At 45.0% G+C, this 18529-nt stretch overlaps 1 protein-coding gene and 1 long non-coding RNA gene across 2 annotated transcripts in view; one reads left to right on the plus strand and one right to left on the minus strand.

Moving 5' to 3' along the window:
- Positions 1–1295: 1295 nt before the first annotated feature.
- Positions 1296–18529, minus strand: part of LOC102032750 (transitional endoplasmic reticulum ATPase) — a 45331-nt gene continuing 28097 nt past the window's right edge. Inside the window, exons 12-16 of the mRNA XM_014311408.2 lie at positions 16036–16248; positions 5335–5643; positions 3629–3784; positions 3131–3285; positions 1296–1761 (exon numbers count right to left, since the gene is read on the minus strand). Of these exons, the coding sequence (XP_014166883.1) occupies positions 1656–1761; positions 3131–3285; positions 3629–3784; positions 5335–5643; positions 16036–16248 (939 nt within the window). The 3' untranslated portion in view covers positions 1296–1655. The remainder of the gene's footprint in view (positions 1762–3130; positions 3286–3628; positions 3785–5334; positions 5644–16035; positions 16249–18529) is intronic.
- Positions 11107–16059, plus strand: LOC115949131. The gene is made up of 3 exons (XR_004082753.1): positions 11107–11131; positions 11294–11672; positions 14787–16059. It is a non-coding gene; the product is annotated as an uncharacterized LOC115949131 (long non-coding RNA).

An 18529-nucleotide genomic window follows, 5' to 3' on the forward strand; every position in this document is an offset into this window, starting at 1 on the left:
AGGGAAGTGCCAGCCTGAGAGGGACAGGCTATCCTTAACCCTGCTGCCATAGACAATGGCCAGCATTTTCTCTGCAAAGCAGAACAGAGGTGGCATAAGGACAGGGCAAGAGTGGTGCTGGCGGGGAGACAGCTCTTAAACAGGACAGAGGACCTGAGAAGGGGCTACCCCCACTTCCCAGGGGCTTACAGGTTCTACCACAGCAGGTGTTCTTTTTCCCCATTGCTATGCACTAGTCCCCCTCTCATGGATAGTCCCATCCTTCTACCACTTTGAGACAAGACTCTTGCATGTCTCCCCTCTCCCCTTAAATCTAGCCAGGTTGCTGAAGTTCTCCTAGGTCTGCCAAGCTCTTGGGCTGAAACTCACATTGCTCAGGCCCCACATAACTCCTGCCACAGGGGAGGTTGCCCTCTTCAGTGTGGCTCAGCCCCAAAAGCCTAAGGCACCCTTCTGCCACACAATCAACATTTAAACTTTGCAGAAATCCTCAGTTCCTGCACTCTCTCCAAGTCAATAGCACATGACCACTCTGCGAGTCTTATGGCCATTGTCTCAAACAGGCTATCCCCTTCAGTTCACAGCTGGGTCATATCCAGCATGCCACACTGCTCCTGTGTGCATGATGAGACCAGACCCAGGGCTTCCCTCATATAAAACACTGAAGTACAGCAGTACAGTTCAGAGAAGGGAAAATAAACCAAGGAGCAAGGCAGCAACCTGTAACCAGAAAGGAAGCATAAGAACTATGATCAAAACCCAACTACAGAGTATGAGGCAAAAAAAGGGGCAAGCTGGCAGCAGAGAGACGTGCCTGTCATCAGAACTCCAAAAGTACTGCAGGGGAAGGGGGAAAATCTCTCCACAAAGCCTGATGAACAGTGCTGCAGCATCCCCTTTTTTAATAATAGGATCATGCTGCACCACAAACTTCAGAGACAGCCCAAGAGCCCCCTTGTACCAACCTTCAGGCAGGGCAGATAGAACCAGGATTACTGAAATCCTTTTCTGCAGAGGAGCCAAAGCAGCAGGAGACCCAACAGCTCAGGGCCAGCATCAGAGAAGCAAGAGGTACCTGCTACCAGGCTCTCTTAGTTGGTGCTTCCTGCCAAATTGAAGCAGGGAAGAGACAGACTGCCAAACCAATTTCTTCTGTTAACTTGGGCTAAGAGACATAACAATGAAAAACAACCTCGAACACACCAGGGAAGCATGCATACAGATAGGCTCCACCAGACTGAGGAGCGTTCAGATAGCACGAGACATGGAGTTTACAGGGACAACACAAACTACACTGTACCAGGCACACACAAAGGAGTGTTGTGGGATTTTTATTATTTTTTATCATTTTTGTGGGATTTTTTTTAATACAGGCTAGCATTGTATTCTTTACTAAAGCTGCTGATTCTGCCACATAAACTAGCACAGAAATTTCTCAGAAATTAAGTCAGTTCCCCTCCTTGTTAATTCACTGTCTGCCTCTCAACTGAACACCACTCTGGATTTGTGTTTGCAGAAAATATTCCCTGTACAAAGTCTGGTGTGCAGCTACACTGTTCTGACTGAAGAATGAAGAAGCTAAGAGTCCACTGAACACTGGATTTTTTTTGCTGTACAATGTGGCCTGATATGGAACTGGTCCACCAAGCTGAGTGTTAACCATAGAGATCGTCGTCATTGTCTTCGCTGTACACGTTGCCCCCGCTGCCACCTCCTGTACCTTGGCTCGGACCGGTACTGCCCTGGTTGCCTGATGGGAACCTGCATGCAGCAGCGCAGGACAGGAGAGAAGAGATGCTATTCAAAAGCCTCCTTGCAGCTCAGTGCCATACCCTCCCTCTGTGCCAAACCCCAGTGACAAGTAGGACAGGCAGGAGGAATGGGATGAAATCTTACAGCAGATCATGCAAAAGGCTTATATGACTTCTAGGTATCACTTGTCCTGGGTAACCCAAAATGTTATTGTAGTCCATATCCATCTGTGCCCAAAGATTGTTACTGCCTCCTTAAGACCCTGTGGCCAGAAATGGAACTATGGGGCTGGGGGATTCTTGGGCTTTTTGAGGTTGGGGCATGAAGGCAGAGCTCTCTCTTGCCTCTACTAGCAACAGTAGCAACACAAGAAGCTGCATTTTGCAATCAAAAACTGCTACAGAGTGAATTTTGCCAGTTGAGGTTGGGCTACCATTCTTAGGTGCTCAGAAGTCCATTTTTTTTCTCCCCCATCAATCAGAACAGGGACCTGAGACAGCAGCACCAACACCAGTGGCTTGGAGGATGCAGTGCCGACACTGGCTGGATCCAGCTGGCCAAGGAAGAGGCAGAGACAGAGAAAACTTGCTGAGCCACCATGAGAGCCTATGTCAGCTCCCTGGCAGCATTGACTCTTTTTGGACAGAAATAGTTTTCCAAGATTTTGTTTTCTGTTTGCCCCTACTCCGGTTGTTTGTTTTGGGGGGGGGGGGGCTTTGGAACTGCTGTGGATGCTTGTTTGCCACGTTGATTCTTTTGTTCTCTCTCTCAAATGCATGGCCCAGAAAGAGGACTCTCTGCCATTTTGTCATAGTTCCATGGGACAATTAGGGGGATCTCCTTTGCATTTATGGGTGGAGATTAAACCATTTTCCCTTTGTTTCCCCACACATGGTCGTCTGTGGAGGGCACCATCTTCAGAGGGTTTACTCTGCCATTTTGAGTTTCTCTTCCTGGGGACTCTGTGAGATTTAGCAACTTTGTAACTAGTGATTATCACTGTTATTTTTTTGTTTTGTTTTTTTAGTAACCTTTTATTTTTTCACTTATATCTACTCATGTTTGTCTCTCCTTATTGGTAGAAAGGGATTATTTAAAGTTATAAGGGGAGGTAACTCATTTTAGAGTGTTCCCCTTAAATTGTCTCAAACCAAGAGACTTGTGTTAAAGGAAAAAGGGTTGTTGGACTTCAGGAGTACTGAGAGCAGCTAAAACCAACCTGAAGCACAGCCTACACCTGCCACACACTCAGCTTTCTGCTGTACATGCTGGGGAAAATGCAGTGGAAGAGGGAATTTTTTACCCAGAATCCAGCAGAAAGCTGCCTCAATGCTCTGCTCTGGGGCTAACTGAGCCACACTGCCCTTCTCATGTTTACCTGAAGCTGCCAAAGCCACGGCTCTGCTGTAGGGTCTGTGCAAACATCTCATATTTCCTGATGTCATTGTCACTGACAGAGCGGCGAGCAAAGCGCATGGCCTCCTCAAAGTGATCCCTGCGTATCTCAGGGACCGGGTCATCCTCCTCCACCTCCTGCAGCAGGACAGAGGAACCAGGTGAGCTACATGCCCAAGCTCTGTATCCCAACAGCCACACACAGCCTCCCACTAGATCAGGAGGCTCCAACACCCACCAAAGCTGGAACTGGAGAGAGACACTGTGGCAGACTAAGTCAGGGCTGCAGCAGGGGCTGGCTTTCTGAGCAATGCTGACAGTGAGGTACCCCAGGAGGGCCTCATGCTCCCATTCCATGCTCTCTGCTGAGACCCCACTCATCCCCAACTGAGGATTATGAAGAGGAATGCATTCTGCCTCACCCACAGGCAGAGGTGGGCTGCCTGTGTCATAAGTGGGGAAAGCTCGGTGTACCACTCACCATGGCAGAAGGGTTGGTCTGCCTCTCACGCTCTCGCCTGATCTCACTCTCGATGGATTCGCGGATGGCCAGTTTGCAGGCACGCTGGCAAATTTCTGTCAGGTCAGCCCCCGAAAAGCCATTGGTCATCTTAGCTAGGAAATCCAGGTCAACGTCCTAGTGGAAAAAACCCCAAACAAAACAACAAAAAAAACAACAACAAAAAAAAACAAAAACAAAAACAAAAAACAAAAAAACAACCCCCAAGAGAAGCCTGTCCTTTATACCTTACATCCTCAGGTGACAAAAAAGTGTCTTTAGATCTCATGGTATAAAGGTGCTGCCTCCACTTTGGTCAATTTTGAAAAGATGAGCTGTTAAGGTTCTTGGTTTTGGGAAAATTTAACCACATATAAAGGCAGGCCATACTCCCCACACACCCAGTAAGATCTTGGGAAGCAGCTGTAAATCACAGAATGGTTTAGGTTGGAAGAGACCTCAAAGATCATCTAGTACCAACCCTCCTGCCATGGGTGGGGATCCCTTCCACTAGACCAGGCTGCTTAGAGCCCTATCCAGTCTGACCTTGAACACTTCCAGGGATGGGGCATCCACAACTTCTCTGGGCAACCTGTGCCAGGGCCTTACCACCCTCACAGTAAAAAATTTCTTCCCAGTATCCCATCTAACCCTGCCCTCTTTCAGTTTGAAGCCATTCACCCTTGTCCCATCACTATACACCCTGACAAAGAATCCCTCCCCATCTTTCCTGTAAGCCTCCTGTAGGTATTGTAAGGCTGCTATGAAGTCTCCCCAGATCCTTCTCTTCTCCAGGCTGGACAGCCTTAAGTCTCTCAGTCTGTCTTCATAGCAGAGGAGCTCCAGCCCCCTGAGTATTTTTGTGGCCTCCTCTGGACCCGCTCCAACAGTTCCATGTCCTTCCTATGCTGGGGGGCCCAGAGCTGGACACAGTACTCCAGGTGGGGTATCACAAGAGTGGAGTAAAGGGGAAAAATGCCTCTGCATTGGTTACCCTCAAGAAGAGGCAGGTTGTCTTGTGGATTTAGGATATTATTTACTTTGGTCTCAGCATAAGGAGTCAAATGAAACACTGTCAGACTAGAAATAGGAATGATACACAGGCAGACAAAGACAACCAATCCTTCCCTTCAACTGAGGGAGTAGTACTGCAACCTCCTTTGAAGTTTTCCTGCCCAACAGCACCTAAAAAGGTAAACTTGGCATAAAATAGCTTGAGGTCTCGCTTGACATCTGTTTTTTTCTGATTAACTATCAGTTTCATTATTGCCTGCGCCCAATGCAAGGAACATAGCTCTTGCAACAATTCAGTTCAGCAACAATTAACTTCAGTAGTTCCTCTTCAGTTTCCATTTCCCACCTGCTTTCTACATTTACTTTTCTTTCAGAGTACAAGAATCTTTTCCATCTTGCCATAACAGGCTTTCCTGTTCCCACACTGTGGGCAGAACTCCACCATGTGACAAAGACTTGCTGTGCTTACATACCAACATCTACCTTTATTAATACCTACTCTCAGAGCTCAAGCCTCCCCCTACTTCTTCACTTCCATTCTTCAGGGACTGAAGGTTTCCCAGCTCTGGATTATAAGGAGCAGTCACCAGCCCTCTGCTCTATCCCCAGCTTGTGAGGAGCATGTACAGCTTACAGCAAACCAAAGCCAGACACAGTCAAAGCACAGATTCTACCTTGGCAACTGGTGATTTCCTCAGATTGGCCTTAAGAATTGCAACCCGGGACTTCTCATCAGGCAGGGGGATGTAGATGAGCTGATCCAGGCGGCCGGGGCGCAGGATGGCTGGGTCAATGATGTCTGGCCTGTTGGTGGCACCAATGATGAAGACGTTTTTCTTGGTGGACATGCCATCCATCTCGGTCAGAATCTGGTTGATGACACGATCTGCAGCACCACCGCCATCACCGATATTCCCACCTCGGGCCTTGGCGATGGAGTCCAGCTCATCAAAGAAGAGCACACATGGGGCTGCTTGGCGAGCCTGCAAGAAGAAAATGGGAACAATTACTCCATGTTAATACCACTAGGCGGCCTGGTATGGCTTTCTTGCCCCTACCTTACCATGCCTACGGGATTGCTGCCCACAGCAGGCCTATAATCTTCTTGGTGGCGAACACAGGGGCCAACCCGGTCTTGCCCTCTATTTCTTGTTTTATTTTACTTGTTGGTCCTTAAGGAAACTGCCTCAATACCTCTTACGGTTCCCCTGTGTACTTCCCCTCAACAGATGCTTGTAATTCCCATCTATTAAAACAGGACAATTACATAAACAAACTATACAGTTCAAACTCCCCGCCCAAAGTGTTAGTTAAAACAATCTTCAAGCTGGCTGGTGGAAGTTCGACTCTACTTTTTGGATGCCTTCAAGCTTCTTTGGTTATCTATCTCTCACCCAGTCTGGATGTTATAGTCTATTCTTTGGGTTCTTTTACTGGGCCTTTAATTCTGTTGACATGAGTCCACTCTTGTTCTGCGGTTCACACAGCCGATTCAGTTGTTAGTAGTACCTGAAAGGGACCTCCCCCAATTGAGGGGTTAAACTGAAGACAATGCACATAGCACTGCCTTATATGTTTAATTGAGTCTTAAAGTAGTTACTACTGTTGACATAAGGGAACTATGGCCTAGGAAGCATTACAGTCACAGAGAGGTTTAGTACTTGGCCTAGCATCCCATTTTGATGGCAGCAGTTTTTAGGGAACGTGGGTTAGAACAGCAGTGGATCACAGCGATTGTAGATACCCCTGTTTATAGGGATTTAATGGAAACTTAAACACTATTAAATTTGATGGAAATCACTATACACAACTTTACATAAACTTTTTGGCAAACTTATATGTAGAGGAAAATTTTTTCTCCTTACAAGAACAGAGTTTACACAGAGAGCCAGGAGCCACTCTAGCCAGCAGAGCTAGGTAGTGACACACACACAAATACATATATACACACGTCTGTTTTTCCAGGTGGGACAGCAGTTGGATGCACAGAGCTGTGTATCTAGAGCTATGTCCCTGGGCGTGCCCAGCCTGTGTGTGCACACAGGAACATATGCAGAGCTAGTGCACATACACACAGGTACCTGCTCACCTGCACAGAGCTCTTGTGAACTACAGTACTTGCTAGCAGCACACACTTGTGTACACCTAACCTGCCACACTAGCACATGCGCTACACAGACACTCACTTATGTACAGTCTCTACTAATGCACATGTGCCTACAGGCACAAGACCTGCTTCCACATAGAGCTTGAGTACACCAATATGTGCAGTGTCATACACATTAATATACGCATGTCCCACTCAGAGCCATGCTCACATTGCAGAACTTGTGCACACTCACAAGCATGGAGCTGTGCATAGACCTGCTCACACCTGAGAGTGTGTAATTTAACACACATGTAAACAGCAGTGCACACATCACATATACATGTCAGCAAATCTATGTGAATAGTGCTGTGCACACTAACACACGTACATTATGCAAAGCAGGACGTGTACACCCACATCTGGGCACACTAGAAAACATGTGCACACAGAGCCGTACACACCAGCACACACGTGTACAGCACTCTCTCAAAGCTCTCCTGCCCCAGATGCCCTCGTAGGTCTCTCCTCGTGGGATCATGTCATGGTGGGGATGGGGACTGGAGAGGGAAGTATGGGTGGGACATTGTGGCACAGTTTAAAGAACACCCTCTGTGCCTTTGGGGTGGGAACAGACAGGCCTGTCTTAAAGGAAAGGTCAAAAAGAGACTATGTTGGATTCTTGCTTTTTGCCTCTCACGCTACAAGGGCAAAACTGGGCACTTTTTGCGGTCTTGTTTTCTCTAGGAGCTTGACTAGCACAAAGGAGAGGATTAGAAGGATTTATTGAAGATCACTGCTAGTGCATAGTACACGTGGTGTTTCTCATCCCTTACATTATCATGGGGTGTTGGGGTAGGAACTAACAACAGCCTTACTCCACTGCCTTGGAAGCTTGTGTTTTGTCAAGAGGCACCTTTTATTTCTTAAGTGAGGAGGGGTATTTGTGGCCTTTATTACTGTGGAGGGTAGCTCACAGTCCTCTGGGGATACAGTAAGGAAAGCTTCAGGCCTCTCTGCAGTGGTGACAGTGACTTTGAAACAAAGTTTTTTATCAAGATTTAATCTTGGACTGAAAGAGGGAAAGGTATCTATGTTATGCATGGAAATTTGAGTGGAAAACAACTGTAATTTCTAATAAATAATTCTCATCAATGTAAGGTCTCCTGTTTTCCAAAGAAGTTTTTGTTCAGTGAGACAGAAAATCACTTCCTGATGTACAGCTGTCAGTGCTGACTCAAGGTACATTTTTAGGAGGTATATATTTAGTTTTCTACAGCAGTGCCAGAAATTCCATGACCATCTGCTTCCTTGCAGTGTAACAAAGCACATGAGTTCTGACACACTAAAGAACATAAAATATAGATACACTTTGGGTTCAAACCTGAAACATTCATCTTTTGGGAATTCCATTTCCAAATGAAGTGTGGCCAGATGAACACTACTGAAGCACACAAATACCAAGACCACCACCACAAACTGCAGAAATTACTGAAAGAATAAACCTGTCTAAAGGTTTCTTTGTATGGAGAACAGCTACAATGAACAGTTTCAACATCAAAATCAACTGGAAAACTCCAGTGCCCATGGGAGGAGCTGGGAACTCCCAGTCAAGATTGGATGTGCTGTTTCTGATACTGCCAAACTATTACATGGCTCACTTGGAGTCAGGAAACCTCTGTTAGAAACTTTGTTATAAAAATAACTGCAGTCATTTTTAGGGATTTTACCAAAATTTCTGAGTTAGCTCCCTGGCCTCACTACATGTGTCTAATTTAAAATTAAACTGTTAGGTATACTGTAAAACTCAGCTTTTTCAGGGCCATGAGGGAAGAGCAGAAGCTTAGCGAAGCTTTGCCAACTTTCTTTCCTCTCACAGAGAACCTAAATAAGGTTTAAAATAAAAGTGACTGCACTAATGACCTACCAGTACTACTCAACACTATGCTACAAGAGCAGATCGAAAAAGAGTATTCACAGAGAAAGAGACAAGAAGGCAGGAGGTGGTAAAAGGGAGGAGGAAAACAAAGTACACTCTAAGCTGGTGGGTTTTTTTCTGGAGTCTAGGATTTTCTTTGGATGGAGTAGGGTGTAGAGTAGTTGCTTTTATTTTGACTCATACCATGGCTAGTACATATATTCAATCTCCTTCTTATTGTATTTTATTACATAATATTGCATACTTTTGGTGTTGGGGTCACATCTCTACTGTTATAGATATATATTATAATACTGGCTTTTTGCAAATATTAAAATGAATACTATATGTGTTATGTTGGAAAGTTATGCTGTATTAATCTCTTTTAAGTAGTGTGGTAAATATGCTTTTTAGGCTATAACATAATATTAAAATAGAAACTATGTGATGCAAGATACTTTTTGTAACTAGCTCAAGGAGTGGAAAAGATAATCAAGAAATTCTTCACATTATCCTATCTGGATATAGATAACAGCAACAAGACAACAAGACCCCAAGAGAAGAATTATTGCCTCCTTATCAGGAAAGCTCAGACTTCGAGGAACCAAGAAGATTGATTTACAAGATGAGGGGGGGAGCTAAAATTAAGCAGAAACACCCTTGTGTGAAAGGAATGTTTGAATCATGTATGAGATATATGAATATGCAATAGGCTATTGCTTTTAAGGGGTAATCCTTTGTTAGCAGGGTGTGCTGTGTGGCAGAGTGCCAGGCATCTGGACATCCATAATTCTTTGCTTTTTATTGTTTCTTATTGTCCTAATTTTTATTACTATTTTGATTACTATTAAACTTCTAAAATTTTAACAAAAGTGAATGGCGTTTTTTACATCTACCAGGTTTGTTTTCTTCTCAGTGGGTTATTGGGGGGTATACCTGTTGATATCTCTGTATTTCCTCCTTCTCTCTTTGGGGACTCCCTACTTGTTCTCAGTCTTATCTTAATCAGTCTAACTAAAGGGTCTCCCGGACGATCAAGGAGATCATTTGTGAGAAATGACCCTCACTTTTAAAATCTTAAAAGGTTTATTAAACCTTAACAAAAAAATACAACAAAGGACTGAATAAGGAAAAATTGCAGCACTGAGAGTCTTTGTGACTAGCAGCCACATGTTCATCTACAAAATGGATGCTCTGCCTTTTATACCCTTAGCCCCTCCCAAAGTTTTGCCTTGATTGGAGGTCAGGTGTTGTTATGCCGCACCTCCTAGTAATAAGCCGGCCCTCTCCAAATGCCTTAACTACTAAGGCTATTACAAGAGGGAGAGGAAAGAGGACTATGGCAGGACATATTACAATAACATCACTATACATCTTAACATACACATAATATCTATCTCTTAATTGTGAGAGCCAACCATTACATTACTCATCTATAACATTCTGGAACTGTTCAGCTTTGCTCTGGTCCAAGAACAGACCATTGCCGGGAGCCAGTGGGGAGGCCCCAGGATGCTGCATTCCGGCTCTGGACCTTGGGAGGAGCCACGCCACACCTACAGAAAGAACTCTGAATCCACCAGCGCCGCACCTCCTAGTAATAAGCCGGCCCTCTCCAAATGCCTTAACTACTAAGGCTATTACAAGAGGGAGAGGAAAGAGGACTATGGCAGGACATATTACAATAACATCACTATACATCTTAACATACACATAATATCTATCTCTTAATTGTGAGAGCCAACCATTACATTACTCATCTATAACATTCTGGAACTGTTCAGCTTTGCTCTGGTCCAAGAACAGACCATTGCCGGGAGCCAGTGGGGAGGCCCCAGGATGCTGCATTCAGGCTCTGGACCTTGGGAGGAGCCACGCACCTACAGAAAGAACTCTGAATCCACCAGCTTTTTCCGCAGCGAGAAAAATTTAATATTTAACATTATTTGTTTTTTCCCTGTGCCTGCATTACATTTTTTTTCACTTTCCTCCAAGAAATTCCTTTCATATCAGTGGTGGGGGAGTGTTGTGGTTTGAAATAGCTTGGTTTTAGTTAAGGGAAAAAAACCCATCAGGTACAGAAGTAATTCTCTCTGTAAAGAACATTACAGCTTCCTCCGTGCCTAGCAAAACCAAACTCTAGTTGGCTTTGATAACTGATACACCAATTAGCCTATTAGAGAACTAGAACCATCTCTATGAATACCATATTTAAGCAAGGAGAAACCGTGAAAAGTTCTCTCTTATTTCCTGCTTTCTACAAAAGAGTGGAGGCCCTCCCCCTCTACCCTTCCCGGTAAGGCCAGGGCGAGCCCGCATGGCCCGGCTGCCGGAAGGGAGGAGGGGAAGGCCAGGCTAGGGCGGGCCCCAGCGCCGCTGCCGAAATATGCAACAGGCTATTGCTCTTAAGGATTACTCCTTTTGTTAGAGGGGTGTCCTTTTTCCCGGCCGTGCTGCCTGGAAAAAGGTACCCGGACATCCGTAACTCTTTGTCTTTATTGTCTCATATTGTCCTAACTTAGCTTGTCCAAATTATTATTACTCTAATTGTATTACTATTTTTTATAACCATTTTTATTACTATTAAACTTTTAAAATTTTGAAAACAAGTGATTGGCGTTTTTCACAGCGGCCACCGCCATCCTAGCCCAGCCAGTGAGAGACTTTGCGTGCCTGTCTGCTTCTAATCTGCCTCACTGCAGACGAAAGGACAGAAAACAGCCGGCAGCCAGCGGGAAGATCAGATGACCAGCAGCAAGAGGCAGAACATACAATTCCCAGATGCAGGGCCTGGATGAGATTAACCCTTTCCGTGCTGTAAAATTCCACTTGAGATAAAACCTACAGACACCAATCTTCTCCCGAGTCAGAGAAAAGGAAAGGTGAAGGCACGTGAAGAAAACAACAGGGTGACACCAAGTTCAGTGAAGAAGGAGGGGCCGAAGCCCAGAAGAAAGAAGGAGAGGAGATGCTCCGGTTTTGGAGCTGAAAACCTTTTGCAAGCCAAGGTGAGAACATCATACACCAGACTATTTCCCTGTAATTCATAAAGCACATGGGGGGGGGATGCAGCATTCATCCGCAGCTCAGAAGAGAACTAGAAAATATAGATGTTGAAAGAAGCTGTGATCTGACTTGAAAAGAGAGAATCTTTGCTTTCAGAGATAGAATAACAGAATTTTTACTTCCAGAGACAGAAGAAGAGAACTTTTGCTTCTGTAATAGAACAGCTCATCCTTAAAATTATACCCCAGTAGCTAAAATGGCCCTTGAGAGCAGTTGTGGGAAAAGCTGTAAGTCAGTGGGAGGGACTTTCATAAAGCAAACAAGTTTTTAACGAGCAGACTGTTTAACTGTGAACTTAAAACCACAAGGAAACTGTTTATTGCGGCTTGGCAGAAGAGACTCCTATCCTTAAATGAACTGAAAAAAGATTCTTTTTTAGAAGTGATAAACTGACTGATAATCACAGGTTATATCTCTTTATGTTGTTAGTGAGAAGGAAAGAGGGGCTGGGGGAAGAAAAGTGTTCTAAAGGTTTATTTAGTTCTTATCATTCTTCTTTTAGTTCTGTTAATAAAGTTTTCTTTATATCCTTTAAAATTTTGAGCCTATTTTGCCCCTAAAGCATTTTCTCCTAATCCTTATCTCAACCCCATGAGCTTGAGTGTAACTGTTTTTTTCCCCCTCCTCTGCTCCAATTATAGCAGAGGAAGATGAGTAGACAATATTTGTGAATGCACTGGCATTTGGCCAGTGGTCAACCCACTACAGGGAGGGAGTGCCAAAACCTGCCTTCTTCAGACAAGACGTTCCTTTCAGGACATTTCCTCCTAAACTTGTCTCAAACCGAGACATTTAGGCACTTGAGTATCAGTAGGTAAGAAATATCAAATGGAAGGGGGAAATGCAATCTGTCTTCAGCTACCTAATATGTAGAGTTATAGGGAAAAGGGAGCTATATCCTTCTTGAAAATGCACAGTGTTATAAATAACTATGTATTTGTTTGCTTTTGCTATTATGTATTAGCTTTTGCAAATTATTAATGACGATTTTGATGTAGTACAGTTTGTAATCACTTTTTAACTGTTTTTTATATAATTTGTCAGCTTTTGTGGCCATTTCCCTGGCCATGTGTACCTTATCTATGTATTAGTGTGATAAATATATATTGTAGTTTAGGCTTTCGCAAAATATTAAAATAGAGACTATGGAATTTTAACTTTTGCACGATGCTTTTATTTTTAACTAACTGACAATAGTGAGAATAACTTAGATAAGTTTGTGCAAATAGCTAAAACTGTCTGTATGATTAGATAACATTGAAGGAACCACACAAATAACTTTGAAAGAAAGGACGTGAAAAGGACTTCTGCAACTGACCCTGGGGCTATCAATAATCCCCTGTTTGACGTTATGAGGAAATGGCATACACATTGTGAGGAAATGACATACACAACTCCCAAAAATCAAAACTAAACTATTGCACAATGGGTCAGTGTCGAACAAAGCTAAAGAATTCTAGGAACATGTAAAAGAACTCAGAGGAATGTTTGAATATGTATAATCCTCATGAATATGCATTTAACCAATGTAATGAAAAAGTATATAAGAAAATTGTTTTGAGCTAACGGTGTGCTTTTGGCAGTTTGCCAAGCACCCCAGCACGGGATATTGTCCCTTTTATCAGTTATTAAACTTTAAAAATTTTTAAAGAGTGAGCCTTGTTTCTCACACACAGCAAAAGGATGAAAGACCAGAGACACAAATGGCTGCAAAGAAAATGCCTGTTAGAAATAAGGGGGGGGGGAAATCTTCACAATGTGAGAGCTCAAACACTAGCACAGGGCCCAGAGAGGTCAGGGATTCTCCATCCTTAGCACATGTTCATAACACAGGGCCCTTGTTGGAGGTTAGGTTGCTTGCTTTTTTTTTTTTTTTTTCCAATACTTGAGAGACAAAAGATGTGGCTGGGAGGAGGAGAGGGAAGGGTGCAGCTGGCTACTCTCTTACCTGAGGGGTTTTCTCTTGGGAAGGGCAGAGATACTTCGATATTTTGGCCTGGGGGTGAGGGGCTGGGCTCAACTCCTCTCCCTCTCTCTTGTGCTTGGGATCAGAGGGAACAGTTGATGCCACTGCAGAGTCCAGCCCGTTACTGTTCTCCTACCGCAAGTGAGGCTTCTGCTTGTACGAGTGGCTGTCGAACTGAGACCTTATTAACACCCTATCTCTCTGGAAAGAATCCTCACCATCTACTCAGGTGCCTCAGGGGAAAACCCAGGACCCCGAGCCCCTCCCCCTCCAAGGGACCCTCTCCTGGCAGTGTTCGGAAGCCCAGCTGCTGCTGCCCCGCCTCACCATTTTTCTGCCACTGTTCTGGGGTTTTCGCTACACTGCAACCCAGCACTGTGCCTACCAGGACACCCCGCGGCTCCTGCTACAGCTGTGGAGTTTCTGTTACATTCTCTTTGCTACCCCGGGTCTGCTTGTCCCTGCCATTCCAGCTTGCTGCTTCCGAGGTTCTTGCTACAGCTCATTTTGCTATCCGGAGGGGCATCGGGACTGACTGCCCCCGTGTGAGTTTGTAAAGGAAGCCCCTTTTCCATCTCTTCTGCCGGCTGTGCCCGCCATTACTCACGTGAGAGACAGCTGAGCTCATGCCACAGCACCTCCTGCAGCCGCGAGTGAATTATTGCACCTGCCCTGCCCAGCCAGGAGTCAACAGTGCCCCTGCCGGCCGTGACTGTAACTACACCAAAGGGGAAAGTGCTTGACAGCCGACAGAAGGCTGTTACTGGGTTTTCTGGTTTTATTTGCCTTGTTATACACATACATATTAGTAAAGAGCTGTTATTCTTTTCCCCATATCTTTGCCTGAGAGCCCCTTAATTTCAAAGTTATAGTAATTCGGAGGGAAGGGGGTCATATTTTCCATCCCAGGGGAGGTTCCCACCTTCCTTGGCGGACACCTGTCTTTCAAACCAAGACAGTCCTGAGCAATCTGATTGAATTTCCAAGCTACCTCCCTGCTCTGGACAAACAGCTGAACCAGATAGCCTCTGAGGTTCCCTCTCAACCTAAATTTTTCTCTCTCACTCTCTTTCCAACTTTGCTCTTTCAGCACCTTCCCTGACCACAGGAATGAGGATTCCCAAGATAATCCATGCAGATAAACTCCTGGGACAGGAGGTCACACCATCTACAGGGAAACTGGGCAGTGGAAGTGGGCTCCTTTGCAAGCCATATATATTGGAGAAGAGAAGAGAGGAGAAAAGAGAAGAGAAGAAGAGAAGAGATTTCAGTTTGAAGTGGCCTACAATGATCATTTAGTCCAATTGTAGAAAAAGAAGAACCCATAACATCCTTTAAAAATCTGTAGAAGGTGATGGCTAATGAGGTGTTGAAATAAGTTTTCAGGGATGCAGTGAATATCTATGCCATCCTAATGCTAACCTCACTGCTAAAACATTGGGGCATTTATAATCCTGTATCAACAGATACAAATTCCAGTAGGAGAAAACCATCTAAATAGCTATATTGCAAAAGAGAATAAATACCTGTCTTAAGTTGCAATGCAAGGTGTAACCAAAAGTATGTATTCTATTACCATCTGTTAAAACCAGGTGGGGCAGTGTTCTTTATCTCTTCCACAACCCATCCTCCCTCCAGGGGGATATCTTCTGTTAATGAACCATTGAGTCTCACAGCATGACTGATAAAATTACACCATCCCATTGTGAGATGCTCCACCCAAGGGGAAGAGCCAAGCATTCATACCAGGATATAATGAGATTTTGAACACCACAGTCAGCCTTTTTCAACTAGATTCCCAGAAGACCAGACCCTTCTACAACACCACTGGACCTTCAGAGGAAAACTACACCCTTCTACAGGATCACTGCTTCAACAGAACCACATCTGTCACTCCAGGAGTACTGCAGCCACCACTTAATCAGACTTCTACTAACACCCTGACCAACAAGGTGTTAGGTTGTATTCTGACACTGACAGTGTTTTTTGTACTACTGCATTTTATTTTAATTCTCCTATAAAGTTGTAGGGTTTTTTAATTTATACATACTAGTAAGAACTGTTACTCCTATTCTCATATCTTTGCCTGAGAGCCCCTTAATTTCGAAATTATAATAATTTGGAAGAAAGGAATTTGCATTTTCCATTCCAAGAGAGGCTCTTGCCTTCCTTAGCAAACACTTGTCTTTCAAACCAAGACAATACCCTAACATCAGAAAAGCAGCCTCTGCTCTCAGTGCAAGCAGGGAAAACAAAACCAGGCCAGTAAGATGGGTGCAGTAGAGGGTTTGGGAGTACCTCAGCACAAACATAGCACAAGGAGTAGAAGAAATACTTACTTTGTCAAAGATCTCACGCACGTTGGCTTCAGACTCACCAAACCACATGGTGAGCAATTCCGGCCCCTTGATGGAAATGAAGTTTGCCTGGCATTCATTAGCAATGGCTTTGGCCAGGAGTGTCTTACCACAACCAGGTGGCCCATAGAACAGAACCCCTTTTGATGGGGTCATGCCAAATTTGAGGAATTTGTCTGGGTGTTCCACAGGATACTGAAAGAGAACCAAACAAACAAATTAAAACCTAGCAATATAACCTAGAACAGGACTATATCTTAGAATCACATAATTGTTTGGGTTGGAAGGGACCTTCAAAAATCCTCTAGTCCACGGGCAGGGACACTTTCCACTAGACCAGTTTTGTTTCTGCTCGTACCAGAAGCACTACCTGAGATGACTTGTGCAAAGCATTTGGCAGAATCCCACATGACATCGTGGGCTCTAAACTAGAAAGACTGGGATTTGATGGGTGGACCACTCAGTAGATAAGGAATTGGCTGGATGGTCACACTCAAAGAGTTGCAGTCAACAGCTCGATGTCCAAGTGAAGACCAGTGAAAAGTGGTGTCCTCAGGGGTCAGTGTTGGGACTAGCACTATTTACCATCTGTGTCAGTGACATGGACAGTGGGATTGAGTGCATCCTCAGCAAGTTTGCCAATGACACCGAGCTGTGTGGTGCAGTCAACACGCTGGAGGGAAGGAATGGCATGCAGAGGGACCTGGACAGGCTTGAGAGGTGGGTCTGTGCAAACCCCATGAAGTTCAACAAGGCCAAGTGCAAGGTTGTGGATGCTGACAGTTTAGTCAGAGAGAGAAACAGATAACTTTCTCACGCATCATCCTGGGGAAGTCGTGAGAAAGCTCAGAGAAAGAATTAAAACAATTCTTATCTTAATCTCTCCACCTGGTGTTTGTGAACATGTGGAATGTTTGTACATGATGCTTATGGAAAGATACAATAACATGTTGTTCCTAATTAACCAATGGTGTGAAGGGTGTTGTTTAAGGACCAATCAGGTTCTGGGTGAACTATCCTGTCTATAAATATGTGCAGTTTCTAATAAACCTCGCTTCATGCCTTTTAAGAAACATTGGAGTCTGTGTCATCTTTTCCTTGCTGTTCCTAACTCAACGGCGACATCTGATTGCCCCTCCAGAAACTGCAGGACGAACGGGATGCTTCAGATCGACCCCACCAGGAGATGCCACGGTGACCCCACCAGTCCTCGCAGGACGGACTGGACACCCTCTGTCCTCCATTTAAGAGAGGTAACAGTGATTTTCCCCGTGCCTCCTTGAGACGGCTGGTCTTTTCGTGACCACAGGTAGCAGCCCAATGTCAAAGAGCTAGGGTGGAACAGCTTTTCCCACCATAGCTAAAGTGTCTACATCCCGGGGTAGACTACTGCTTCATGCGGGCTGCTGGGAATGGTTTCCTTTAACATGGGGAACCAACTTTCTACGGAAGAGAGATTAGTTCTTTCTGCATGGAAGGACGCTTTGCCACATATGGGGGTTCCTGTGTCAGATCATTCCCTGCATGCTTTACTTGCCTGGGCAAGATCCCATGACTTTTCAGTAGATGTGAACATCGCATTTAATCCAGAGACTTGGCTGTTACTAAGCAACTGCCTGTGGGACGAGGTCATCAGCGGAGATAAGACTGCATCTCATTTAGCAGTTGTTGTATTGCACTAAATAGTTTATTTCGTTGTTGTTTTGCACTGGGTGATGGAAAATTTGTACTGAGTATGTCATGTCACGGAGATTGTTATTCCCCCTTTCCCATTACATGGTCTATACCCTATGCACCCCTCTTTCTATACACACCTGGTGGTCTGTCCCATGGGTACCCCTCCCCTCGCCCCTCCCCAATGATATCCCATTGGCCGTGGTCCTCTTTCCCCACCCCTATCCCCTTGGGTATAAAACTCCACTGCAAAGGTGCCACACCGTCTTTTCTACCTGCGTGGTCACTGGAACCAGAGTGTCCCATCCCAAGCCAATAAACAGGACTCTGGTCCCCACGTGGAGAAGAGCGCTTCTCGTCTCTTACTTTCTGTCCATGCAGGGCTGTGTGGGCTTGGGTTTGAGCCAGCTGGACTGGACCCATACAAAGCCCAGAGAGCCACGGATTATTGCATCCATCAATGACACAGATGAAGGGATCAAGTGCACCGTCAGCAAATTTGCAGATGATCCCAAACTGAATGGTGCTGTAGACACCACTGAAGGCCAGGATGCCATCCAGAGGAACCTGGACAAGTCTGAGATGTGAGCACATGGGAATCTCATGAGGTTTAACAAGACCAAGAACAAGGTACTGCACCTGGGTCAGGACACTCCCAGCATCAACACAGGCTGCGGGATGAATGGATGCAGAGCAGCCCTGTGAGCAGGACTGGGGGTTGCTGCTGGGTGAGAGGCTGGACATGGGCATGGGCACTCAGAGCCCAGAAAGCCAAACATGTCCTGGGCTGCATCCAAAGCAG

Source organism: Geospiza fortis, unplaced genomic scaffold (genome assembly GCF_000277835.1).
Source record: "Geospiza fortis unplaced genomic scaffold, GeoFor_1.0 scaffold360, whole genome shotgun sequence".
In the NCBI taxonomy this organism is placed as follows: Eukaryota; Metazoa; Chordata; class Aves; order Passeriformes; family Thraupidae; genus Geospiza; species Geospiza fortis.